This window comes from Pieris napi, chromosome 23 (genome assembly GCF_905475465.1).
Source record: "Pieris napi chromosome 23, ilPieNapi1.2, whole genome shotgun sequence".
Taxonomy (NCBI): Eukaryota; Metazoa; Arthropoda; class Insecta; order Lepidoptera; family Pieridae; genus Pieris; species Pieris napi.
In genome coordinates this window covers 156,552-184,093 of record NC_062256.1, presented here as the reverse complement: position 1 = coordinate 184,093, position 27,542 = coordinate 156,552, and the positions used below count along the sequence as shown (strand labels likewise).

At 35.9% G+C, this 27,542-nt stretch overlaps 2 protein-coding genes across 3 annotated transcripts; one reads left to right on the top strand and one right to left on the bottom strand.

Moving 5' to 3' along the window:
• Positions 1 to 4,564: 4,564 nt before the first annotated feature.
• Positions 4,565 to 19,795, bottom strand: LOC125061182 (guanine nucleotide-binding protein-like 1). Of its 2 annotated transcripts, none has more exons than XM_047666423.1 (12): positions 19,632 to 19,795; positions 19,063 to 19,165; positions 18,409 to 18,553; positions 7,055 to 7,202; positions 6,843 to 6,983; positions 6,523 to 6,733; positions 6,240 to 6,410; positions 5,957 to 6,159; positions 5,771 to 5,886; positions 5,566 to 5,700; positions 5,394 to 5,491; positions 4,565 to 5,106 (listed from the first exon to the last, which is right to left on the bottom strand). In XM_047666423.1, the coding sequence occupies exons 2-12, from the start codon at positions 19,154 to 19,156 to the stop codon at positions 4,910 to 4,912; spliced, it is 1,659 nt and encodes a 552-aa protein (XP_047522379.1). In that variant the 5' UTR covers positions 19,157 to 19,165; positions 19,632 to 19,795; the 3' UTR covers positions 4,565 to 4,909. The 2 variants fall into 2 exon arrangements, with proteins under 2 accessions (XP_047522379.1, XP_047522380.1); XM_047666424.1 differs by lacking the exon at positions 19,632 to 19,795 and adding an exon at positions 19,465 to 19,593.
• A 6,771-nt stretch (positions 19,796 to 26,566) lies between these two features.
• Positions 26,567 to 27,478, top strand: LOC125061224 (U6 snRNA-associated Sm-like protein LSm4). The gene is made up of 2 exons (XM_047666534.1): positions 26,567 to 26,963; positions 27,179 to 27,478. Exons 1-2 carry the CDS (start codon positions 26,763 to 26,765, stop codon positions 27,386 to 27,388), a joined length of 411 nt encoding a protein of 136 aa, XP_047522490.1. The 5' UTR covers positions 26,567 to 26,762; the 3' UTR covers positions 27,389 to 27,478.
• The last annotated feature ends 64 nt before the right edge of the window (positions 27,479 to 27,542 follow it).

Genomic DNA, 27,542 nt, shown 5'->3' with positions numbered 1-27,542 from the left:
AAACGTAGCGTCGTAGCAGTTATCAGAAGTGAACTGACTGATTTCGTAGGCGGGTGATTGGGCGTGTCCAAAGGAGTGTCGAGGCCACGCCTGGTTTATTATAAATTATTGCATTGTCTAACTCTAGTCTAGACTTATCAAGATGGCCGAACATTTACAAGTTATGCCTACGAACCAAAGAGAATGCTCACACCGTAACATCTATAAGGTTGGTTAGCAATAAAAAGTCAATAACTGACTTTTATTTATTATTCGCAGCATAATATGCAACTATGTGCACTATATAGTCAATATAAAAAAAACACATTTACTACCAGTTCCAAAATTAAGGGCATAGAGCCGGCTAGAAGAACTGGCAAGAAACTCAGGTGAAAAATAATTGCTTTTTAATCGCCAAGTTTTTAGTTTACAAGGATATTGTAATTGCATACACCATGCTTCACTTGACATTGAAACAAAATGTTATAATAATAAAGTAACAACTGCTTAGCATCAGCGGACAAAATAGAAGCATATAGTCGATCAAGTTCAAGTACGACTAGTGACTAAGTAGCACCCGTTCACAAACACGACGCATGGCAGAGAGCGGGGAAAAGGACAACCCGTCGCATGGATGCCACCACAAGCATTGACATTTTAGAGAGCATGACGAGCTTTGAGCTGTGTACGCAGCTACAGAAAATATACATATTTAGGACATGGATTACGGTATGTACATGATTGGTGATGACGATATAGGATTCGAAACATTGTTGTTTTATAATTAATTTCATGTATCGTTGCATTTAAATTGTTAAATTGTCATCTTATCCTAAATACTGACTTAAACGTAAAAGTTCAAGGGTGTATCTTTGGACGTTTTTTGTAAGTATAAACTTCATTCATAATATTTTAATTTGTGGTATTCATTTGAATACCTGTTTTTGATTAAAATTGTCAGCATTAGCTGTGGTTTAGAAGTAATTGATAATCGTTGATAAAAACGTACTTATTATTCTGAACAGCTCGTCGCCGCGTAAAATCAACATTGCGCTAACGAATCAATTGTTTTAACTTCCATCCCCTTTTTCAAATCACGTCATTGTCTTCAATGCGAAGATTTTTGAGAAACAATTTCAATTCAAGTAACTAATTTTCTATTGAAAGAATATTCTTGACCGAAAAATTTACTACAACGGCAATTGAGTTCTTGTAACAAAAATATAAACTATTTTCAAGAGAATAACGTGTTTCATCTGAGCTCTATCTTCAAAGATAAGACAGTGATTTCTAGTTGGCAGACTTAGCGGAGTAAATAAAGTAAGGTACAACTATTTACCTACATGAGAGATATTTGTTACCTATATCAGTTATGAAAACTTATTTTTACTTGTTTTTGAATAAATTTTTAAAGAATTTTCAGTTTGTTTCTACAAAAGTATTTTCCAAGATGCAGCTTAGAAAAGCATTTTTCTTACATATTTTACTACAAACAAAAAAAAATTCATAGTCTAATAAAAACTACAGTGGTATATGAAAGTGGACTGAATATATTTAACTAAAAAAAAGGAGCAATGCCTTCCTTGACACTCTACGATACGAATATAACATGTACGCATTATCTTCTACTATTGAATCATCAAAGGTAAGATATGGAAACCGATCCCCTATCTCACTCCTGTAATCACAATGGGACCCGTATATCAAACCGTCAAACACAGCTCTAAAGTTTAGCAGAAGCTTTCGATATCAACCCGCTTTAGCTTACATTATGATAGATACCAGCGGGCAGTTATTTCATACATACTCGTACATATTGCAATAGCGAACTTATAAACAGAATGGCATACAATTAAATTAAATGCCAAATGATGATAATCATTCTAGGACTATTTTACTTCCCTATATTATGTTATTTAATCTATATACAAACTTTTTATCGTTGTAAATACCATAATAATAAAGCAAGATTGTATTCATTTAGCATTGACTTGCAATTTATTTTTTTATGAGAATATCAAATTTGTTGAAGAACTACGGCGAGAGACAGGTACACATTATATAATATGTTTTAAAAGATTACCGAGAGTTTTTTACGCCGGCTTTTTCTCTCGGCCTACACCCTCTGTCTTCTTTGCCGATGAGTAGGGATGCCTTCAAATTTAATGACGTGGAATAAGTGATACATGTATCTTATGTTCCATAATAAACATATTTTATTTTTATTTTTTTATTTTAATAGTATACTCTCACATGCACGTGTAATTTTCATTTCAACAATAAAATTCTCTCTTCAGTCCATACGTGCGGCGTATGTGGCAGACGGTAACCTATTTGAATTTTAAAGTAAGGCAAATAAATAGGCATTAGGCTTTTGATTAGTGCAGGACTTACAAGAGCCAAGTTGCTTTTTCATCGCATTTAAATCACATAGTAAAGTGAAACCCAACGAGCAACACAAAAAGCACCGCTGCCAATTTGGAAACAATTCTTAGATTGAAGAACAAAAGTTAAGCGTATATGGCCGAAGCACATTGAACAAAGATTTGAACTAATTCCATCCAATTAGTTGGCGATTGGTATGAGAAATATCCTAACGATAAATTGTGTTCCAGAGCAGTGTTGGCCTAGTGGTTTCAGCGTGCGAGTCTCATACCTGAGGTCGTAGGTTCGATCCCCAGCTGTGCAACAAGACTTTCTTTCTATGTGCGCATTTAACATTTGCTCGAACGGTGAAGGAAAACATCGTGAGGAAACCGACATGTGTTAGACCCAAAAAGTCGACGGCGTGTGTCAGGCACTGGAGGCTGATCACCTACTTGGTGATCTGGGTTAAATTTAAAAATGATCATGAAACAGATTCAAAAATCTGAGGCCAAGACCTAAAGAGGTTGTAGCGCCACTGATTTTTTTTAATAGTGTTCCGTGCATTGCTCCTGAGGCCTGACTAAAAGTTAGTTACTAAAACAGACTTTTCATCTTAACTTTAACCTGTCCCCATTCCGAATGTGTTACCTCGTCATTATTGACTTAGTATCGAAGATATTATTTTATCTTTGGTATAGTAAATAAAGCGAAATATTTTTTTAACATAAGGTTTCAAAAAAAACATGTGAGCACGTTTATAAAAATATTGAAATTTTTAGAAAGTTTATGTTTTTGTAATAACCTTACACTGAACAACATTTCTTGAAGAGATTATATATATAGAATCCGTGCCCATACGTATATGGAAGTTTAACCCTAACCTAAAGTACATTTAAATCTAAATTGAACCCTTCCATTGGACCCGTCGTAAAATAAAATGACATCGAGGTCCTAATTGCTTGGCTTAAGGCAGGTGAGGGTTAATTAGTTGTAAATTCCCAATCTTCACGGATTACGTAACGTACGTAAGGCCTCGCTTTACGTATTTCAATATCCAAGGGTCCTCACGATAATCATCTTTACCTATTTGATGTTTCCATGATTACTAGCCTTAAAGGTCAATCAAACAAATAGCTCAGCGCGCCATCTATGTTCAGGTAATAACAACCCTTTGCGGGTCTTGCGTTAAGATTAGTCGAGAACCAAATTTGAATGATTTTATTGACATCCTTGACATGACTCCCTTAGCGCATTGAGGATTCGACCCACAGGGTTAAAATTACACGCTAACCATTTTCAAGGTCACCACAAGAGGACTCAAAGGAGTCAAACTCAAACGCCACTTTGAGAGCATGCAAATGCATAAAAATAATATTCAAAACTGATTTATTATATATAATTTACACCTTAAATACTACCTTTACATATTCTGACATTAATAATAATAATTCCAGTGAGCAAAATTAAGAACAGTTGTCTTTTCAATCGGTCGGTTGGTCGGTTCAATCTGAACAATGTTTGATATTTGGGCTATGTTCAGATTTCACTAGAACATTGACCGACTGCTGACGTGGCTCACGTGGCTCCAAATTTGAACAGCTGAAGGTCCGCGATACGTCAGCAGCTCACGAGAATTATTTTATGTGTGTGTGAATAAGTGCTGGTGTAATTAGTATTTAAGATGTTGTTTTGTAAAATCAGATTTGAATGTTGCTCTGTCTAATTATTGCTTGCCCTTAATTATCGCCTGCTATCAGAGAGCCTGCCCGATAGGTCTAAGATAATCCCACCGCCTTGAAACTTTGCTACAATTGTTGAAACCAAAAGGATAAAAATTCTACCACAAACATACATACAAAATGTTCAACGATGAATATCAAGAGTAATATAGCGTCGGATGTTCCTGGCAATTCCAAATATACACATTACACTGTACTGACAGGCCAGCTACTATTATATGGTGAAGACAACTTCATTTGTACTGAGGCTAAAGGAATCGGGGTGAAAAACTAAAGTCCAGCTACATTGTTGACATAACTTTAAGGCCAAACTTTTTGTTATATCAGATTATTGTTAAGACTTCGCTAACAAACAAAGACGTATACAATTGGGACCACGTTCTCATTACTATGAACGTAAGTGAAGTTAAAAGGTTGTTAAGGCTACGAGCCTCGACATAAGCTCACACTAAGCTTTTAGGATTAAATAAAACAAGAAATTTCAATAATTAGCTGCATTTAATATAAAAATTGTGAAATATTTTACGTGTAAGTGGCGAAAGGATACAGTAAGCAAAGAAAGCAGTCTTAAACAATTTTAAAAAGTAGCTTCAAATGTATGACATTTCAAAACAAATCACTTCAGTTACTGACTTAAAATAATTCGTGTTTATAATATTACAAATAGTATAAAAGGTTTATTCAATATCATCGCATCGTAATTAATATAAAACATACAAACTCACTTCACATTTAATGTCGGTGAAACAATATCACAATTACAATTTCAATTGAGGAGCTCATTTTTACTTTACCGACTTTAAAAATCGTTTTCGTAATTGAAATCACTCGTTGGCCAGAGCCGCGAACTTATTGGCGATACTCGTGGTCTCCTCCCCCGACTCACTCTCGCTCTCCTCCTCGCCGCCGCTCTCGCTCTGCTTCTCCGTTTCGCTGTCCGACAAGGACTCCGCGACAACGTCGCCGCTCAACGCTTGGACCCACTTTATGTATTTCATTTCTTCGCAGCTCTCTAACTTTTCTGAAAAAGCACAATCACTTTCAAAACAACATTTAGAGTTTGCTATTTCAGTTGCAAATCACTTTTATCCTATTTCTTTTACAATCAGTTAAAAATGTACTCATAAGAAACACTTCGTATTCAAATAAAAAATGACACATGCATAGACAAACAAAACTAGTCTTTTCCACAGACTAACAAACAAAAATTTGTAAAAACAAAATAGATAATGAATAATCTAATTTAAGAAACATAATTATTTCTTTACATATACATATATAATATATATATAATATACACAACGCTACCTCTATCGTCGGTGAAGCCGGGAGGCGGCAGCCAGAGACATATCTTCCCGTCCAAGGCCATTCGGAGGAGGGCGTTGGCCGCTCGGTACGTGTCCAGTCTGAGGACGAATTGTTATTCGTAAAAGAGTCATAATTACAGCATCCTAAATCGAGAGGAAGCGGGGAGCCAGACCTGGCAGCCTTGGCGGTGAGGTAGCCTCTCTTCTTGGCCCATCCGTCGCAGACGTCTCTCGGGGACCAGGAGTCGTCGTTCTCCGGGTGCTCGATGCGCAGCAGACGAGGCAGATCCAGCCGCTCGGCGAGGTATCTGGAAGCGACCGGGTCTATCACGATAGCCGTACTTTTATTTCAGACGCGGATGAGACTCCGCCGGTCACCTGATAGTGGTGTAAGGCTCCCGCAGCTGGGCGATGGGATACGAGCCCATCAGGATTTGTATGGACCGGGGAACCTTCGACGGGAACACTAGGCCGGGACAGTCGCACAGACGGATCTGCGAATGTGAGTTGTCGATTTATTCTGTAATAAGAAGAAACGAGTACAACCATCGAAAAGAGAGTCACCTGCGGCGTGAGGAAGATGGTCTGGAAGTGTTTGGTGTGACCCGGAGTGCGCGACACGCTGACGACCTTCTTGCCCATGATGGCGTTCATGAGGGAGGACTTGCCCACGTTGGGCTGGCCCACGCAGCCCAGCGTCAGCACCCCGCCCTTGAACCTCTCGTGCCGGAAGAACGACGCGTCCGCCTTCTGCACGATGCTCTCGCCTGCGGACCATTAGTCGTTCACTCCGCGCCCTCGCCACGATTGGAAACGGTCGCTATTTACACGGAAAAAATTATCTCACCGACTTCGGTCTCGTCCTCTTCGAACTCTAAATCGGTCTCTTCCTTTATCTTCTTTTCCCAAGAGGAGAGATCCACCGCTCCCTGGACGATATCCTTGCAAGCCTCCAAAATCTGCGTGGCGCCCTCTGCGCACATGCGTTGCCGCCCTTTGCGTCTGCGCACCAGGAGACCTGCCGAAGTCCGGGAGTCGTATTTGAGTTACCGTATTCTTTAGTTAGTAAAATGAAGCAAAGCAATTAGAATGAAAGAAAGTTCCGACTACTATTTTCCTTCCCTCCGCACCTGCTTTATCCGCGCTGGCTCCGACGAGGTTGTACCCGGGACACGAAGTGAAATAGACGACTCGTAATCCGGGATAAGCGGCGGTGAGGAAACGCTTCCAGGCGGCCACCACCACCGGAGGCACCAAATCTATTTTGTTCAGGACCAGGATCATATCCTTCTTCTCTTCCTTCACTATGAATTCGTATAGAGACGGCGGAAACATCATGCCCTGAAAGATTTTTACTTAAGAATATAGAAGAAAGGGCAAACGCTTTCTTCCGCCTTCGGCCTTCGGGCGGTGGGAGCGTCCAATGTTCTCTTAACAATTATTAACCAACCGCAAATCTGACGTCGACGATGAGCAAGAGAACGTCGCACATCTCCAAGACGCGCCACAGCTGCCGCCAAGTCTCCAGGTTCAGCTCGAAGTAAGACATTTCCTTCCAGAGGGGAGACGACTGGATGCCGCTTACGTATTCCTGGAATATTATATTATAAATATTTTATTCAAGTTTTCGGGATTATCACGAAAACGGCGATCGCGACTTACTCTGAAGTACCTCTGCTCCTGGGCGTCGAGATGGGCGGGAGTCATGTCGAAGTCCCACGGCGGTCGTTTGGGAAACGAGAGCTCCGAAGGGAAGAAATCGGTCGGATCTATCTCCATCTGTTTGAGGCTCACGGGAATGATCTCTTTCCTGCGAGGAGAAGTGTTATATTAATTGTCAGTTAATTAGATTAAATTTAAGTGTACGACGTGGTCTGTGTATTTATTGAATTCTAAAAAATTTTGATTACTTTTGATGAATTATTTAAAACCGACGTACCCGGCTACGTACGCGGCAAATGGTCGGCCATAAAGACAAGATTTTTTACTTTTTTAAATGAAATAAAGTTACAAATGCAAAAGACTAGTAAGGAGTGCGACTTCCTCGTGGCAAAACCACAGCTTGAATCTGGTTTGCTATAACATTTTGAGGAACGCGTCCCATTCTTCTGCGATTACTCTTTTACGCTCCCTGATGTTTTGTTCCTCACTAATGTTCATCGTCTCTTTAGAACGTCCCAAAAATAATAATAATAATAATAATAATTTTTTATTAATCAGACAAATACAGTCCATTGATTGATTAGTGAGTTAGTAACAATAGTTTCTTAAGATCTATGTTAGAGAATTAGTAAAAATAAGGAAAAAGTAGTTAAATAAAAACTATCACGTACAAAGCCCTGCGGAGATGTCGGAGCAGTGTCGTAAATAGGGGCACTCCATTCTTTCGACTATCATCCGTAAGATGTTGCTGGAGCTGCCCCGCACCCGGCGCACCAAAGAAGCGCACCGCTTTCGCATAGTGGCGAAAAAGCAATCCACCCGCGCCTCTGCAAACATTCTTGATGCACTGCAGAAGCGAGGCAGCCCCAGCAACATCCTAAATGCGTTATTATACTGCACCCGAAGCGAGTTGTATGTTTGTCGAGTAAAACTGGCCCATAAGCTGCACGTGTAGAAGTTAGTGCAATATGCTCTGAATAATGTGACTTTTACGTCATGAGAACAACGTACAAACCTACGAGCCAGCATATTTGCTCTCACCGACAACGCTCTTCGTTCTCTCTCTATATCGCCATTATCTTTGAGGTCGGGGAGTAGGACGTGCCCAAGGTATTTAAACTTACTAACTCGCTGTAAAACACAGTTGTTAATAGTAACCGTCGGCACATTTTGTAGTCTCCTCCTCCCTGACTCAAACACCATCACTTGGCTTTTCTTGGCATTATAGATAAGACCATGGGATGCAGCATATTTTTCACAAATAGCTAATAATTTTCTTAACCCGCAGACAGAAGCGCTAAGCAGCACCATGTCATCAGCATAGCTTAAATTGTTAAGGTTAACGCCATCTACGTTACAGCCAATTCTGGTGCCGGTTAACTCCTCTATCAGCTCATTTACATACAAGTTAAAAAGTATGGGAGAAGTCAACCCACCTTGCCTCAACCCACACTCCATCCTATACGGATCTGACAGGACACCCTCCCAACGCACACTATTGACCTGACTTTTGTACCAATATTTAAGAATATTTATGGTATCCTGTGGTAAATGGATTTTTTCAAGTTTTTTCCAAAGCAGATCATAGGAAACAAGGTCAAATGCCCTGGACAAATCCAAAAAACATGCGAAGACAGGCGTCTTACGTTTAACATAATAGTTAATAGTATGCTTAAGACTCAAAATAGCACCATCTGTGGACAGCCCAGATTTAAAACCAAATTGGTTATCGTGTGGCTTTATATATTTACTTAATTGAGTGTTAAGCACACCATCAAACACTTTTGATATAATGGTTGCCAGAGATATAGGCCTGTAGTTATGAATATCGGCGAGATCGCCTGTCCTATTTTTAACTATTGGAACTACAATACTACTTATCATATCTCTAGGCATGTAACTATGCGCTATGCAAGCATTAAATAGAAGAAATAGAACACGAGGCAAGTGTGGGCCTGCAAACTTTAGATGCTCGATGCTGAGACCGTCGTGCCCCGGTGACTTACCTCTAACCATAGACTTTATAGTGCTATCTATTTCTTTAATAGAAGGTTTCAAACTTATGCCACCTTTACACTGGGTCACAGCATCTAGCCTCGACTGTGAGGGCCCAATCGGCGATTTAACTGTAAAGTAATTAGCAAATAGATCACCAATTTCCTTGGGCTCACACACTCCGTTGACACTCACAGGGAGGCCCGACTTATCTTTTAATCTATTAGTACATTTCCAAAAAGACAGAAAATCATTCTTAGCGTGATGAGCAGCCAAAATATCCATTTTTATTTGGTCTTCGTTATTTTGGCACCATCTCAAGCGTGACTTAAAAATTTTACGACTCAAAATCATTTCTTCATATAACTTTCCTTGTAAAGGCTTACCGTGCTCTAACCATAGGCCAAATTTTTGCCTGGCCTCTCTGTGATGCCCTTGTACATGCTTATTCCAACCTACAATCGGTTTTTTCTTTTTTTGTACTGACTTACAAGTTTTAACAGAAGATGCCGAAAGGGCCAGAATAATATTGTCATATAGCTTATTAATTACTTTTCTATGACTAAGATTACTACATAGCTTATCACTACAATAACGAAATTCAGGAGGAAAGTCAATTTGTCTCAACCTGTCATGACATTCTCTCTGATACATTAATATTTGTTCATGTGTTCTTTCCCCCCAAACCACTGCATTATTATAGTTATTTAAATGTATTCGTTTTCTAACAACCATATCCAAATTACACTCAATAACCAGCGGCATGTGATCTGACCAAAAAACATCATACATGACATACACATTTTGAATAGTCTTCGCCGCGGCTTTAGTTACTAAACAATGATCAAGCCACCGCCGTGACCCGTTAGCATCACTTACAAATGTGTACGTATCAGAAGTGACACCCAAGCATTCAATGTCAATGCAACACCATTCCTGCTCTCTTACAAAATTTTCCATATCAAGATAAAAACGTTCATATGGATGAGCATTAAAGTCCCCTAAAATGTATGTATCCTCTATCGCACAACTGTCTATTACAGCACTTACCGAGCCAAGGACATCCGTAAACTCGGCTACATTCACCGCCTCGTCCGTGGGCATATACACACTTAGCACTAGGAATGGCTTATCATTTGAGATCACCTTAATCGCACACACACGCGGGTTATGACACTCAATCACTGAGACATTTTTTTTTTTTTTAATATTATGGCAACAGCTTCAACTTTATGCCAGTTTCAAGTAAAAGGTTGGGAAACTACACGCGAAAAAAAATAAACAAAGACATCAAAAGGAAATAAAGGGATAAGCTGGTTAAAAATAAAATATGTACATAAACATATTACATCTTAATATTATTATAGATTATGAAAGAAGATAATACATTATAATACAATAAAGGATAAAGCAAAAGGCAGGAGATTTTAGTCGGAAACGGAACATGAAGTGATTGTAAAGAATTCAGAAAGGAGGTACGGTCATATTGGGAACAAGAAAAGAAAATATGGTCAAGGTCACCAATATCTTCTCCACACTCACAAATATTACTATCAATAATACGAAGCCTTGCTAAATGATGAGGTGTACAAACATGTCCTAAACGCATTCTGGAAATGATAGAAGTGACAGTTTTAGAACTTTTAACCTCAAAGAACCATGGTCTACTGGGGATCCTGGGTTGAATTTCAGCATAATGTTTGCCTTTGAACTTGCTGCTTCTCAACCAAACATCATTCCATGACTCCCAAAGATGGGTTTTCGGAAGAGCAGCTAAATCATGACAATAATTAATGTATGGGACTATGTCTCCATCCTTTATAGCTTCTTTAGCAAGCTCATCGGCTTTCTCGTTTCCTTTAATTCCACTGTGACTTGGAATCCATGCAAAGATAACGGTGTAATTTCTTTGAGAACATATTAAAAGCTTATCACGTATTTCGCAAATAATAGGATAACAAAGTTTCATTTGGAAAGGAAATTTTTCAAGAGATTGTAGTGCACTTTTTGAGTCTGAAAATATGATTGTACTTTTAGATTTTAATAAAATAACTAGTTCTAAAGCTTTTAAAAGAGCAAAACACTCTCCAGTAAAAACCGAGGATTCAGGAGGAAGTTTAATCTTTTGAATTATTTTATGTTGCCAATGAATTAGACCAACTCCAACACAATCATCAACAGAGATTTTAGAGGCATCTGTAAAAATATAATCCCAACCTTCCCAATTTTGTTCCTCAACGCTACTCATGAAATGAATATTTGTTTCCAGAATATCTTGCTTACGGACGCCTATATTATATCTTATATCCGGATCAAGAATTAAAGAATTGAATTGTGTCATAAATATGGGTAATGATGGAGATCGATGAATGCGGCTGTGTAATGTTAAAAATTTACGAAAGCTTATTATTAGACATGGTAATGATTTGTGACGCCAGTAACGGGATGTATAAATAATATTGTTCAATTCATGCAGCCTTCCATGTAGAGGGTGGTTAGAAAACTGCATAGATTTGAACAAGAATCGATCACTTAAAAATTGCCTTCTTAATTTTAAAGGAGGATCGCAGCATTCTACTTGTAAAGCATTGGATGGGCTTGATTTCATTACTCCTGTCACAATTCTCAAAGCTTTTGACTGAATGACATCAAGTTTTTGACTTCCCAAGACACTTCCTCCATCTAAGAGAAATGTGCCATAATCTAAAACAGATCTTATAAGAGCGTTATACACAAGTTTCATAGAAAACGGATGAGCACCCCACCATACACCTGAAAGGCATTTCATGATGTTAAGCAGCTGTGCACATTTCATAACAACATGTTCATAATGGGCAAGTCCAGACAATTTTGAATCCAATATAACTCCTAAAAATTTAATTTTTGTTTGGAGTGGCAAAGATTGACCATTGAAGGTCACATTTATTATAGGAGTTGTGCGTTTTTTGGAAAATACGACTATAGAACTTTTGGAAACTGATAGATCTAGGTCATTTTTAACTAACCAGATATTAAGACAATTAAGTGAACTAGACATGGAATTGCAAGCCTTAACCACAGATTTATCAACGGAATAAAAAAGAAGATCATCTGCATATTGTAGCACATTTATATGGGAATTTATAGATAATTCTAAATCATACGTGTAAATATTATATAAAAGTGGGCTTAGTACCGAACCTTGGGGAAGGCCTTTAAAAACTGTACGCTTTAACTCGGTAATATTACCATCTTTCTGAACGATTAATGATATGTATCTGCATGATAGTAAATTGATGATAAAACGTATTAATAACGTAGGAACCTGTAGCTCTAATAATTTGCGTTGTAGAATAGAAATGTTCACATTATCATAGGCGGCAGAGATGTCCAAAAAGGCAGCAACAATATCTTCATCACGCGAAAAAGCTATGCGAATATCTGTGGTCAATATAGCTAAATTGTCTATTGTAGATTTTGACTTCCGAAAACCGTATTGACTATTGGCTATTAAATTATTGTTTTCTATAAACCATTCCAAACGATTCTTCACAAGATGTTCAGCAATTTTAGTTAAAACGGAGGACAACGCAATAGGCCTATATGAGGCAACATCATTGGTAGGTTTGTTAGGTTTTTTAATCGCTATAACTTCTTGAGACTTCCATGTTTCAGGAATATTACCTGTGACCATGACGGAGTTTATTAAATTTAAAAAATACATTAAGGCAGTATCACCAAGATGAGATAAAAATGAGTACATAATACCATCCTGACCAGGAGATGAATCTTTAACATGTGAAAGCACACCTTTCAATTCATGTAATGAAAAAGGAGAGTTTAAAGAGGAAGTGTCATCTATCAAAGACGATTCCAAAGGAAAGTAGATCGATTCAGCAGCTGATGGAGGAGCTAATCTGTCTAAAAAGGCATTTGTTAAAAAAGGGGGAAGTGAAGACGATGATAAAGATTCTTTGAAAGCAGATCGAAAACGTTTAATACTTGTCCAAACTTCTGAAGGGCACGTAGAAGGAGATAAAGAAGTACAAAAATTTTTCCAGCCTGCCTGCTTTTTATCTCTGAGGAATTTACGTGTGGTACTAATAACTTCATTGAGAATATCTAAATTTTCATTGGACATGTCCTCAGCATAGACTCTCTCAGCTTCCTTTCTTCTGTTTACAGCAACCATACATTCTCTATCCCACCATGGAGGAAAAGGAATCTTATTAGACGGATTTCGTTTGACAGAAAAAATCTGATCGGCAGATTCTATTAAACATGTAGCCAAAGCTTTAGAGGAATTGGTCTCACCACCGCTAACTAATTCAGGCAAATCATTTATTTTAGATTCGACAAGGATTTTAAATGCAAGCCAATCAGCATTATTTAATTTATATTTCACACGAGGTTGTCGTTTTTGATAAGGAGAGCGTCTAATAGGTGAGGATATGATAATCGGGAAATGATCACTGCCAAAAGTAGATGATGAAGTGTACCAAGAACGAGAAGAAGCAAGATCTGGAGTACAAATTGATAAGTCAATCGCGCTAAGCTTTTCATTAGGCTTTGTACGTCTGGTTGGTGAGCCAGTATTAAGTAAACACAAATTATGTAAATCTAATATTTCAACTAAACGTACACCATTGGAGTCAGTAGTGCCACAACCAAACATTTGGTGATGAGAGTTAAAGTCACCCAATAGAAGGAATGGACGACTAAGTGAAGAAAGTAAATTATTAACGCTATTGAGAATAACAAAAGAGGAACGAGCTAGGTAAATGGAAACTATAGAAATATTATCAATTTTTATGCCGACAATATTAATGGCATCATTAGAGATTAATGAAGAAAATGCTATTTCAGAAAAATTAATTGAGTTCCTGACAAGTAACGCTACGCCACCATGGCCATCAAATCTATCATCACGCAAGCAGGTATATCCTGGGATCCTTAATAGGTACCCTGGCTTCAACCACGTTTCAGATAACGCAACAACAACGGGAGAATGTTTATTTATCAAATATATCAAATCATGTTTCTTTGGAACAACACTCCTGCAATTCCATTGAATTATCTTGGAATCCATTATTTTTAATAACATTAACTGATTTAATTTTTTCATTAATAGAGGCAACGTGGGACGGTTTCAATAAGTTTGAGTTTATTAAACTAGTTAATAATGCTAGTATCATTTCTAATACATCAGATTTTTCTTCTTCTTTATTTTTGTGTCCAACCAGAGCACTGCCATTTTTAGGCTCTGGAACTTGGAAATCTTTTAAAACATTATAATGAGCAACACGATCATAACCATGTTGTGGTTTACGAGGAGAGCGAGGTTTTAAGAATATTGTCTTTTTATTTGAGGCATTAGTAGAATTATTACGAGATACAGACTTCGCTGCGGAAGAATATACGGGTTTTGGTACTTCCGGAATTGTTGAACTTAATGCATCTGCGTATGAAGGCTTAACAGAAGAAAAATATTTACTGGCTTCGGCATAAGACATGCAGCTCTGAGCCATTTTAACTTTGATTTCTGTCTGTCTCACAAATTCTGGACATGACTTATCTATCGCTGAATGGGACCCTTCGACTTCACACATTACACAGTACAGAGGATCTTTATCTGACCTGTCACATGATACACCTGCATGTTGACCTCCACAGTTATAACATATTGGAGTCTTAGAACGACATTGAACTTTGGTATGACCATAACGGCAGCATTTATAGCATTGTATGGTAGGATAAATATATATTTCTACTGGAAGAGCATTATAGCACATGAAAATCCTTTTTGGTAAAACTTGCCCATCAAATGTTAATACAACTGATTCAGAGGGTTTCCAAGAAACCGAGTCATTAATTTTTACCTTGCGATTCAAACGTCTTATTTTAAGTATTTTGCCGCAGCCTATAGGTACGGATACATTTTGTTGAACTTCCTCTACACTCCAATCTACAGGGACCCCGCGAACTAGACCCATTCTTGTTACGCTGAAAGTGGGAATGAAGGCTTTTAACTTTTTCGTTTCCAAAAGATTGCAGTTAAGAAAATTATTGGCGTCTTTATAATCGGAAAAGCCAACTACGCACCTGTTTCTTCCTATACGCTTTACACTTCCGGGAATAATATTATTAAATTTGTTCTGCTTTAAAAAATTGCCAAATGTTATTGGATGGAGAATGGTCCCGTCGTCAGGTGAACTTTGAATACGTTGAACATGTATAAAATAAGGGGAAACATCGGTAGAAACATATTCAGTACGGCCAATCGAACGGGGGTCCGTATTGGTTACTGAAGTTGTGGTGTTGTTTAAATTTCCCGCGTTAGAGTCTTGAGAGATATTTGAATGTGAATTATTATTATTTTGCAAGTGTGGAGATGACGTGGATTGAGATATAGGTTTTGAAGTAACCTTTTTAATTAAAATTGACTCATCTTCTACATTGCATAAGCTTTCGCACTGACAGTAATCACCGCTAGAACCACTACCTTTCTTTTTCTTAATTTTCGTACATTGCCGACAAAGGCGCAAATAACGTGTTCGTTTACGACTTCCTTCACCTGTTTGAGATGATACCGAACAATCGGTATCCATTTTGTCAAATTCATCTTGTGAACCAACAGATACATTTGATCCCACAGGGAGATTCAAGCCAACAAGGCCATCATCCCCCCGACCTAGATCGGGGGGCTTGTTCATACAATATTTACAGAAATTACAAAAACTTACCGACTACACGATGACACTATACACAAATATGATATAAAGATTACATATAATACAAAAATTAAAACTACCAGCTTATCCTCTGCGTTTTAACTAGTAAAATTAAATTAAATATTCAACACCGTGAAAAATACGTCTACCATGAACGAAGTTTCCCGCGCTTTCACTGAGACATTTTGAAAGATGCTCTTTCTCCAGAGCAGAGCAACACCTCCGTATGGCCGACCTCTTAGTAAGCCAGCCTCCGCATCCATTGACGATACCCCCGTGCCACTGAATTCTTGACTTATGGTACTAAGAAGTGGCATCTCCTCCGAGAATAACCATGTTTCTTGCAATGCTATAATATCGACAACTTTACACATATTACGTAAGTCATCGATGGACCGTTTTACGTTCTTACAATTGAAAGAAGCAAATTTATACGTTGGTTCCAGGTTCATAATATTAACGTATGGAAATCGTGCTGCCTTCCTTCATAGACATTTCAAACTTACGCTTTTTTTTGAAGTGAATAAAGCGACGGAAAATGATGCCTTCTGGCCACATTCCATGATCCAAATAAACTGAAAGTTTTTTCTGTGAGACAAATAATTTAAAAGCATTGTAGTCGCAAGTGCGCTTTATGGAGATCTTTTCTAAGCTGACAGTGTCTCCAATTTTTTCCTTAATATAATTTATTATGTCCGACACATTTGTACTTTTGTGGACATTCGTTATGAATAGAGGTGTTTTTCTTTCTGCAGCTCTAAACAATTCCTCCGAATTCACTGCCAGCGTAAGCGTCTTTCCCTCCATTCGATTTCTATTAGGTTTTCTCCTTCTTTGTACAACTTTCCATTCCGAGTTGATGGAATTAGCGATAGCGGAGTAAGTCTTCTTATTTTCATTGTCGTTAATAGTTTGTTGACGGTCTGCACTTAGTGAGTCATCACTACTTTGCGCCAAATCGGTTTCATTCACTCGAGGCGATAGATTCACTTGAGGCGATAAATTTCTAGCAGAGTTATTACCCGGACTAGAATAATCATCATCATTATGCGCATTCCTATTGTTACCGAATGCACCCCTCTTCGTATTAACATTATTATTATAAGTACAGGGTGAGGGTACCGTAGTATTTTGTTTATTACTGCACAATGTTCTTAAGTTTTCAAACTGCTCAGTCGTGACATACGATGACTTGATCAATGCGATATCAGCCTGTACCCTGGACAAATCTTTCAATAGCTTTGAGACATCCAGGTGGTCGAAAGTTAATGGCGGTAGTTTATCCAGGTCGCGGGCCACAAAAATAGGCAAAACATCAGGGTCAGTAATTTTAATAAAACTGAGCATATCGTATAACAAACGATCTTTTTCCTTTCCTTTTCCTCTTCTTCCCGTTTTTCTCACTTCGGCCGGTACCGATTCAAACAATAACGAATGCGATTTTTGAATTTGTTCCTTTGTGAATGTCGATGCACATATTTTTACTAATGTCACCTCATCCGATATCGATATTTTATTCTGTATATATGACAGAAGCTCATCGATTACAATATTGCAATTATTGCACTTAATTAAGGACGCCATCTTGCAGGGAATGCGCTCCCGCAACAAATCGCACGTACGTTTCGTATCAATGCGCGCGCAAGACTGAAAAAATGCTCAATTGGATCGAGGTAAGGACTTCGAGCTGACAAATGTAAACGACGGATCCCGACTTCTTGCGTGTACGCTACCACGTGGCCAGAACGGGGTGGGCGAGCAATTTCTTTCCATAAAATGGAATCTTCCTCATGAGCAATCAGGGCGGGTTGTGTAAGTGGATTTAGGCCTACCATCGAAATAATTGCTACCTAACACATAACGAGGCCTGCGCCAAAAGGAAACATAGCGCCGGCGTCGGTCCTCTTCGCACGAAGAGATTCTAGTTTATTTATTCTACTTAATTCTAGTCCTCCAGAGGCCACGAAGCGCAGTTTCGAGGAAACTGAAGTGGAACAACACGGCGCTCACGGAGTGATTTAGGGCCCCGGGGCGGGCGGTGACTCCCGATATTGGCACCCAAAATCCTCCTCCTGACTGTCCAGAAGCTAATTTCTACTCATCTTACTTCTTCGAGGCTCTGCTGTCGTTCCTTCCCGAGCCGGATTGGGAACGAGTAGGCAAGGGCCCTGCTCTACCTCTTTATCGGTCATATCAGGAAGTGGTATTTTATGTAAAAAGAAGATTAGTTACTTTATTAAATTTAAAAATCTTCTAGTTTTTATTGCCAACCGCTTCTTATTATTTGGACACGTGTACAATTTTTACAGAATTCATTAAAAATATATAATCAAATAGCCGGAAGTAACTTCACGCATCCTTATTTACACGATTATAAATAAATTACATATTAACTGAAATTCAGTGCGAAAACGGCAAAATTTTCTCAGGTTCCTGTTTTTTTTGTAAATGAATTTATATAAGTAAAGTGACGTATGTATTTAATTCAGTCAAAATAAAATTATATCTTTAGTTATTGTAATGACTGAATATGTATACAAAAGCAATTATTCAACAAAGATGCACTTGGAACAATATATAACAAAGAAAATATATAACACTTTTAAAATCTATTGGCTAAAAATTATAAATTTTTTAATGAAATCTTACAATGCTTCCTCCTTTTTAATTTTCACTTCAGCATCACTTTCCCTGTAGAACTTGAGGGCGTAGCGGTTAGATTCACCGCGGCCCTGAGCTCGGTTCGGTTGATAGTTGACTGCCAATACATCATAATTTTCTGTGTTTGCTGACGCTGGAAAAAACATATACCTATATTAATAAAATTACAAGGAGTCTCCTTCAGCATACTTCACTTTAAATCCATTATTATTATTATTAAGCCTATATTGCTGACAACCAGTATAATATATTAACACTTATTTGAGGTACATAATAAAACTTAATCTAATACATATTACATCATATTATGTCCAGTTTTAGGTAAACAGCGTGTCCTGTGACACATAGGCCTCTTCCAGCTGCTTCCATTTTTTTCTGAGAAAAACAAATTAAACTCTGCTAAATAATGTATTCCTTTTTACTAATAATGGCAAAAAATTCTTAATTAAATAGATTCTATTCTAAATCTAAACAGATTTACATTGAGACCTTTTGCAGCATAGTCTGTGACAGGAAGTAAAGTCCATGAGGCTTACTGACTTAGCTTTACAGCCAAAAATAGGCATCTCATAGACATAGTACAGCTTTCAAATTTTAATTTCTAACAAACTATATTATGATAGTCAAGCTAACATCACTTACATGACAGTAGCAGTGTTTTATTCTGCTTTTTGTTCTGGATCTGCTGTTTTTTTGCTTTCCCACTGAAGGGAGTTTTGCGACGAGCTTGTGGCATGACTTTGAACTAAAATTATACAAATCTAATTATTTAAACATATAAAAGGCTATTTAAGTTTTAGAAAACCCTATAACTTATAACCATAGGTCTACTATAATTTGAGTTAAAGGGCTCAAACTGTCACTAATAAATGAAAAAGGATGCCCACACAAAAAATCTTCCAACATCACATGTTCTTAATTATGATGTTACATTTTAATTACCAGCGACAATTTTTTTTCTATTGTTCAATTCAATTTCAACAAGTGGAGTTGCAAAGGGTTAAAGTTGATATGTACATAATTAATAATTAAAAATTAAATAACCTATTTTTCGGTGGAACTAGCATTGAAATATATAGAATGATACATGGTAAGTCTATCCATGATTTAATTTTTAAACGAAACCAACATTAACTTAAAAGCTACAAAAACAAACAACGAGTAATGCACCGTACATCGTGTTTATAAAAACAGATAGGCTAAAGGCTTACCTCAGCACTCAATCTCTCATTAATACAACTTACTACCCAGTATCCGTCAATTTTTAATTAATTGTAGCACAAACAAAAGTATATATAATTTATTACTTTACGATATGCCATTAATTATATTTTGTGCCGGCTCACGGCTGACTCAATTAAATTTTTTGATGACAACGACATAAGAAATAAGATACATATATCACATTAAACCGAGCAGCTCTTGTCAACATATGTCATATATTGTACCGTCACTGTTTGACAGGCGTGATCCACTAACGCTATGAATGAATTTGGTCACTGATGGTCACGTGACAAAGCGTAAACTAATGTCATTCGCGTGAGGCACGCCTGTCGAAAAGTATTATCTTGTCTTGTCTCAAATTTAGTTCAAATATATCGATCACGTGAGCTGTGCCAGGTTAACTATATACATACTAATACTACAAATAGGACATTGTAGCGCACTAGCGATACCTGGTGATAATTGTGCTAACTGATTTACTACCAAAACGCGTGTATGTATAGAATTTCAAATTACCATTTTGATAAACTTTGATTATTTTAGTGTGAACACTTTTTTTTTGCGACTGAGGCGCAAACTAGCTGCTGTGGTCTCTAGCAGAATGACCAGCGCTGTGGAACATTCTGCTCCTCAGCAAAATGCTGAGCCAGGGTCAATTACAGCCACAGCACACACGCATTACACACTTGAAACGAACCGAATAGGAAGAGGGTTATCCTCTAATCTTTTTGCTGGTCCTGATACTAAAGATAAAAAATAGTCCTAGTCTTATTATATTGTCTTATATTTTGGAGTTGGTTATAATTTAGGTTATAAAAAAAGAAAAATATTTTTTTAATATCTCTCATTATATTGTTTATTTATTTTTTCTTTGATTGTTGTTATTTTGTGTGTTTATCTGTGTATTTTTTGTTTGTAATAAATGATATGTCTAATTTATGTGTTGCATTGCTATTTGGTACTTTATCCATACATTGTGAAACAGACCCTAAGCATAATATTTTATTATTAATTTATTATATTATAGTAAAATATAATAACAAGAGTAAATAAAACAAATAAAATATTATTAATATATTTTATATTTTATTATGTTTCTTCAAATATACAAAAGCACAGAAAGCATCTTTTTTTTTAAAACAAAGCATGATAAATTGAATATATTATATCTAATTAACTGATTAATTTATGAGTAAACTTACGAATATTTCCACATCTTAATACACAAAAACTTTTTTCCAAAGGCATTTATGGTCAATATAACAGACAAACGGTAAGAAAACACGGATATTTAAGGATACACAGTTCGTGTCGACAAATTTTCACCCAATTTAGTTTTCTACTTTCTACATACACTACTGTTAAGGCATCTTGACTACACCCCCAGGGAAAGCGAATGACCCCATCGACCATGACAGTAAAAACCATAGAGTACATTGTTAACACTTAGAAATTATTTTTTAACTTTTTACCACTATGCCATCTACTGCAAACAGTGCTTAATAACGCTAATAAAATGAATATAAACGCATATATGAAGTGTTAATAAGTCAGTTAAAAAATAAAATATTGGTTGTTTGTAAAGTAGGTTTACAAAGTCAAAGTCAAATCGTTTATTTCAATTAGACCATCTAAAATGGCACTTTTGAACGTCAAAAAAAAAATATAAAGATGATTCTAGTTGCCCCTTCCAAAAGGTAGTTTCGTGTGGAGAAGAATGGGCAAGAAACTCCACACTTACTCTTTTAAAATAGGTTTACAATATTTTGTTACATTTGTTAAATAATTATATGTGAAGACAATGTACTCTTAGAATAAACTACTATACTAAAAAAGTTAGTATACATGTTCCTCACATATTTACAAATATCGAAACCGTAGAATATTAACATTAAAGAGTAATAAAAATATTAAAAAAAAACACAACAAAACAGTGTGTGAGATACAAAAAAAAAAAATTACATTTATAGCATTATATAAATTAAAAAAATAATAATAATAATAATAACAAAAATATGCTAAAGCAAAAAATCAGCAACCAATTTGATTTTGTCCAGGCTATAGAGCCAATCATAGGATTGTCCTATGGAGCAGGACCAGCATGTTTCCAAGCATTCTTATCTTGAATATAATCATCTAATTTGTAATATGCTTGTTTACAAAGTGTACTTTTAATAAAACATTTAAATTTTCGTTCATTTAGTTTTAAAATGTCACAAGGTATTTTATTGTATCATTTCACACAGTACCCCATAAATGAATTTTGAACTTTGGCTAATCTGAAAGATGGTTGAGCTATTTTATCTTTATTTCTAGTACTACAATTATGTCTTTCATTTATTTTACTAAAAAGATGTAGATTCTTTCTTACATACATAATATTTTCATAAATGAATTGGCAAGGTACTGTCATAATATTAATCTTTTTAAATAGTTCCCAGGGGGTCTAGCCATATTGGTGTCGAAAAGTATTCTACATACACTACCGCTTTTGCGTAATTGTACTGTCGAAAACGCTTCGTTCGTAGCCAAGAGGCATGTCGATACATTACTGCAAAGTCGACAGCGTAGATGCGAGCTGCTGTTCGTAGCACCTTATTCCGTCATATTGTCTCTGGATTAAATGTATTCCTAATGTCACTTTTATAAACAAATAAAAGTTAAAACTACAATATTATTGTAAATTTGCAATAATTGCAAATTCCAATAATTGGAAGCTGCAAAAGGGACAGTAGAATGTCAGCCAGGTCGGAACAATTTTCGATTTAAGTGGAATTTACGGAAGGTGCAAAGTGAATATATGAATTTTAAATGCATGTTTAAATTAATTATGGTTTGTTTCATGTTTTCTCAGAAATTTAAGGCTACAAATAAATACAAGATTTTGAAATTGCATAATCGCGATATATAATAATTAGTAGTACTCATACTTTGATATTTTTAGGATTTGACCTCACAACTAATCTGCAAAATGAAAAAGCAACATATTTTGTTACCGCTTAGAAGAAACAATAGAAATAGTACTGTGGATTGATAAATTAAGAGTGAAAATAAGGTTGACTAGAAGTTGATAAAGTCCAAGGGATTAAAAAACAATAGAAAAAAAACGTAGACTAGTGTGAACACTGAAATTAGAGTTTGATTTAAGCTTTAATTAGGTTTGGTGTTTGTGCTTGAATATTTTTAATGTCAATTTGAAAGCAGATTTATATATAAGTATAGATTTTATTAGTGATTTGCTACTAGTTGGAATTATCTCTGTTTATGTCCAACAAACAATTTCAGTTTAAGTTAGAGTCATCAAGGTTGCTTGTAAACAATCAACCTTGATGACTTATTATAAATAATAAATTTATAATTTTAGAAAGTGAGAATTGAAAAGCAGCAAGTACTCAATTAAATGAAAAAAGGGTTTAATAAAAATTATAAAATAGAAACTTAGTCTGGTATGAAATTATAAGTTATATCAGTGATTTGCTACTAGTTAATATATAAATGGAAAATCTGTTTAAGTAAGAAATGAATAAACATTGTATGTTATGTATTTGTCAGTTTTATTTACAAGTCATCAATTTACAAGAATAATCAGATAATGCATATTATATAAAATAAAATAAAAAATAAATGAATAAAATATGTTTATTATGGAACATCAGATACATGTATCACTTATTCCACGTCATTAAATTTGAAGGCATCCCTACTCATCGGCAAAGAAGACAGAGGGTGTAGGCCGAGAGAAAAAGCCGGCGTAAAAAAACACTCGGTTTTCTTTTAAAACAGCAAATCATCAAACAACACTTATTTAAAACAAATATCGCAAATTAATTAGAAGTAGCCTGTCTAGCACTAGTCCCAGGCCCTTTTATCAACTAGATAATCGTTGACTTTATAGTAAGCCTTTTTACACAGCTTTTCTTTAATACATTTCTTAAATTTATTGAAAGGCAGTGATAAAAGATGAATGACCCGTACCTACTAATAGTTAGGAATATTAAACAAACGGGTAGCAAAATAAAAATGTTTCAGTTCTGGTTATTTTTTATTACAATAAGGCACCAAATATCTTCCTTAACATAATGCAGTCTACATAGAAAAATAAGCATATGTAAAAACTAAAGCCGCATTTACATTTATCTGACGTGTTGTGTTGTGATGCATCAGAACGGTATCAGTTTCATACATTTAATATGGAAGCGTTCACATTTATTCAATGCGGTGTGTTATGACGGCTTCTGATGTGTCGTGTCACAGGCGATCCCGGTCCGCGTCAGAAAGGGTGAGGTGCGGGGGGCGGTGCCGTGAGACATCATACCGCATCAGACTAGTGTGCACGCGCCAGTGTTGTGTTATTACGCGTCAGAAATGGACGAAGAGCAACTAATTGAATACATAAGACAGTTTAAAGTGATTTATAATCCAAAATGTAAAGAATATAAAGATCAAGTTATGAGAGCAGCTATTTGGGAAGAGATAGGAGAAAAAATTCTTTTTCTTTGTTTAGTTAGAAGCGTTGCCAACGCCAATAATTCCAACTCTTCTTCAAAATCTGAATCTGAATCGGATGATTCTTGAAAAAACATTGCAAATGTGTGAACTCTCTGGGAGTCAAGACGGAACTGATACAAAAAACCGTCATAATGCATCATAACACGTCATATCAATGTGAACAGTAGCCATCACGACAGAGAGCATCACAACACAACACGTCAGATAAATATAAATGCGGCTTTATTAAACAATACAGACATTACCACTGAACACACACAGGTGCACCAAATTCAATGCTACCTAATGTAGATGTATTCATATTTATATATGTAGATAATTAACTAATAAATGTAAGTGTTAATTTGCAGCAATGTCAATATCTTGTTTGTGTGCTGTTATATACAAAAAATTGTTCAATTCATAAAACCTAACGTTAGATGTTGTGATGATTTCATAAAATTACTATGATACCTACAGTTACTATGAATACATCCTGATTGATTAAAAAAATAGTGATTGTTTCCTTAACACAACAATTGTAAATAATAATAGTTATAGTAAAGATATAATTCTTCCCAAAATCTACAAATGCAGTTTGTTTATAATAATATAGTTTGAATGTTAATGTTATAACATTAACATTCAAACTGCTGAACTTATTAAGATTAAATGTGGAAGAACATAGTTTCAGTTACTGTTTCCTGTTCATGAGGTAATGTTACTTAACCAACCATTATTTCATACTCCACTTGTCTTATTTTTTACATTATTCATAAAATGCTTCATTCCCCATCATCAAATTCATTTTCAGGTACATAATAGAACACTTAAATTAATTAAAAGATATAACTTTAATAAAACTTGTCCATTTGTGGTTTTTTTAAATATTTTTAGTTGTCTTATTAGCTTCTCTTTTTCTGAAAAGAAAATATTTTAGTTAGTACTTTGATCAAATAGAAAACTGACAAACTAAACTGTAAGATCGGTCCAAGGTTTTTTCAATAGGTAACTTTAATATTAAAACTCTTTACTTAATTCTAAACTTAAAAATATATACTTAATTTGTCATACAATGTCAGTAACTCCCAAGGGACTTGAATTTAAACTTCTCATTCATTAACAATATTATAATAACTTCTCTAGTATATTGACTTAAAGAAAATAATTAAAGAAAATATCTGCTTACTATTACTTAGTATTGCTCACTAGATTTTATATTTCCAAAGTTCATAAAGTATAAATCCACTTTATTTGATTAATCATTAACTTAAAAATATTAATTATAGTTTAAATTATTATAATTACACGAGAACGTTGAAAAAAGACAGATAACAAATTAAAACCATTTCGTTAAAACGTCCAAAATATGACATATTTTTAAAAAGGTAGCCAATTAAGATGGCAATAGTTGTACTGAATTATTGCAAACAGCAGCTTTTGAGATCACGCTAAAACATGGCGGAAAAACGCCGTTTTTTCTACACTGCCGAAACATTAATTGGCCGTTGGCTACCGAATAGCGTAAGCGTTAATGTGTGTCTTTTCGTAGCACTGTCATGGCGTCGCTTATTGTATCCCGACTCACGCCTTTAAGGCCTAGGCTACCGACTGTCGACACGAGCTGTCATTTTCATACAAATTTAGTTTTCGACTTTCTACATACACTACTGTTAAGCCATCTTGGCTAGACCCCCTGAGAGATTCGCAACGACGTAGATTATAAATGGCTCTGACCGCTCTCTTTTGCAAAATAAAAATGGATTCTATGTCAGCAGCCCGACCCCACAGTAAAATGCCGTAAGACATTATGCTGTGAAAGTAGCTAAAATAGACCAAACGCGCAGTTTCTACATTGGTTAAATATCTTATCTTTCTAACCGCATAAACGGCTGAGCTCAGCCGCCCCGCAAGAGATGTGATATGAGGTCCCCATTGTAACTTCTCGTCTAGCGTAATGCCTAGGAAAACCGTTTCGATAACGATTAGTTTCGATTTACGATCGAGATGTTTACGTGATAACGTCTTATTGGTGATATAAGTTTTTGGGAAGTAAGGAATTAATGAAGATAAAATTTTTTTCAAATTTTAAATTACATCTATCGTTTTATTCACACTTTTGATGATAAATTTCGGGTGTAAAATGACAAGTTTACTTATTCGACTATGATATACATTTTTCTTCATACATTCACGGAATGACTGGCAGCGCTCGAGATGAGACGGGAGATCGGTCCGTCTCTCTCTCGTTATACCTGCGATCGCGCTCGTGAGGTTTTGGTGTGACACAAGTTTCTGAACATGTCACCCGACTAAAACGATTTTAAAGACGTTATCACGTCAAAATTATCTTTCTTCAAACTTTTTTTTCTTTTGACAGCTGACATCAGACTTATCCCATGTCTTATGTCAGCTGTCAAAGATAATTGTTGTGAAATTTGTGTTTCTCCGTTCTTGTTAGTTGAAACACTTGAAACTTGAAATATGAATTGAAAATATAGAAACTAACCTCAAAAGTGATTGATTAGTGAAAAAATATTAGTCTGATATAGAAAACATTTATTGTGTTAGCGTTTTAAATTCATCAATAGAAATTAATCTTTTTCTATAATTTTGAGGTTACCAAAAATATGTTACCCTTATCACTATTACGTACAGCTCAAAACCATCCAATGTTAGTGGAATTAAAAAATGGTGAAACATACAACGGTCATTTAGTGAGTTGTGATAATTGGATGAATATCAATTTAAGAGAGGTCATTTGCACATCTCGAGATGGAGATAAGTTCTGGAGAATGCCTGAGTGCTATATCCGGGGGAGTACAATAAAGGTATGCTTTATCCAGTGTTTAATTAATAGAATATTATTTTTTCATGAAATTGTCTGGACTAATAAAATTAGAAGTTAAGGGTGGTTACATTTTATTTAGGATACATGAGATATGTATTGAAAAAAAATATTTATACATTTAACTACCAAAGATAGTCCTAGTAGTCTATAACTACTTAATAACCATTCTAAAAACTTTTGCACTTTCTTTTTTAGTACCTTAGGATCCCAGATGAAGTTATTGATATGGTGAAGGAAGAAACCCAAGTAAAGGCTAGGAGTCGCAATGAAGTATCTAAGGGTCGAGGGGGTCAAAATCTTAGGTCAGGGAGAGGTGGAAGTCGAGGAGCCTTTGGAAACAGAGGGAGACCAGCTCCTCTTAGGGGTGGAGGAGCAGGACGGCCTCAAAACAAAAATAAAAAATAGTTTAATATATCACTTAATTTTCTAAGAAATCTCTAGTATTACTCTACTGTCAATCCTTTAAATTAACTGACAAAATGCTAAAAACAATAATAGTCTGATAAAAATTAACTTGTGATAAATAAAAAAAATTATTGGAAGGAACTTTTAATTTTTA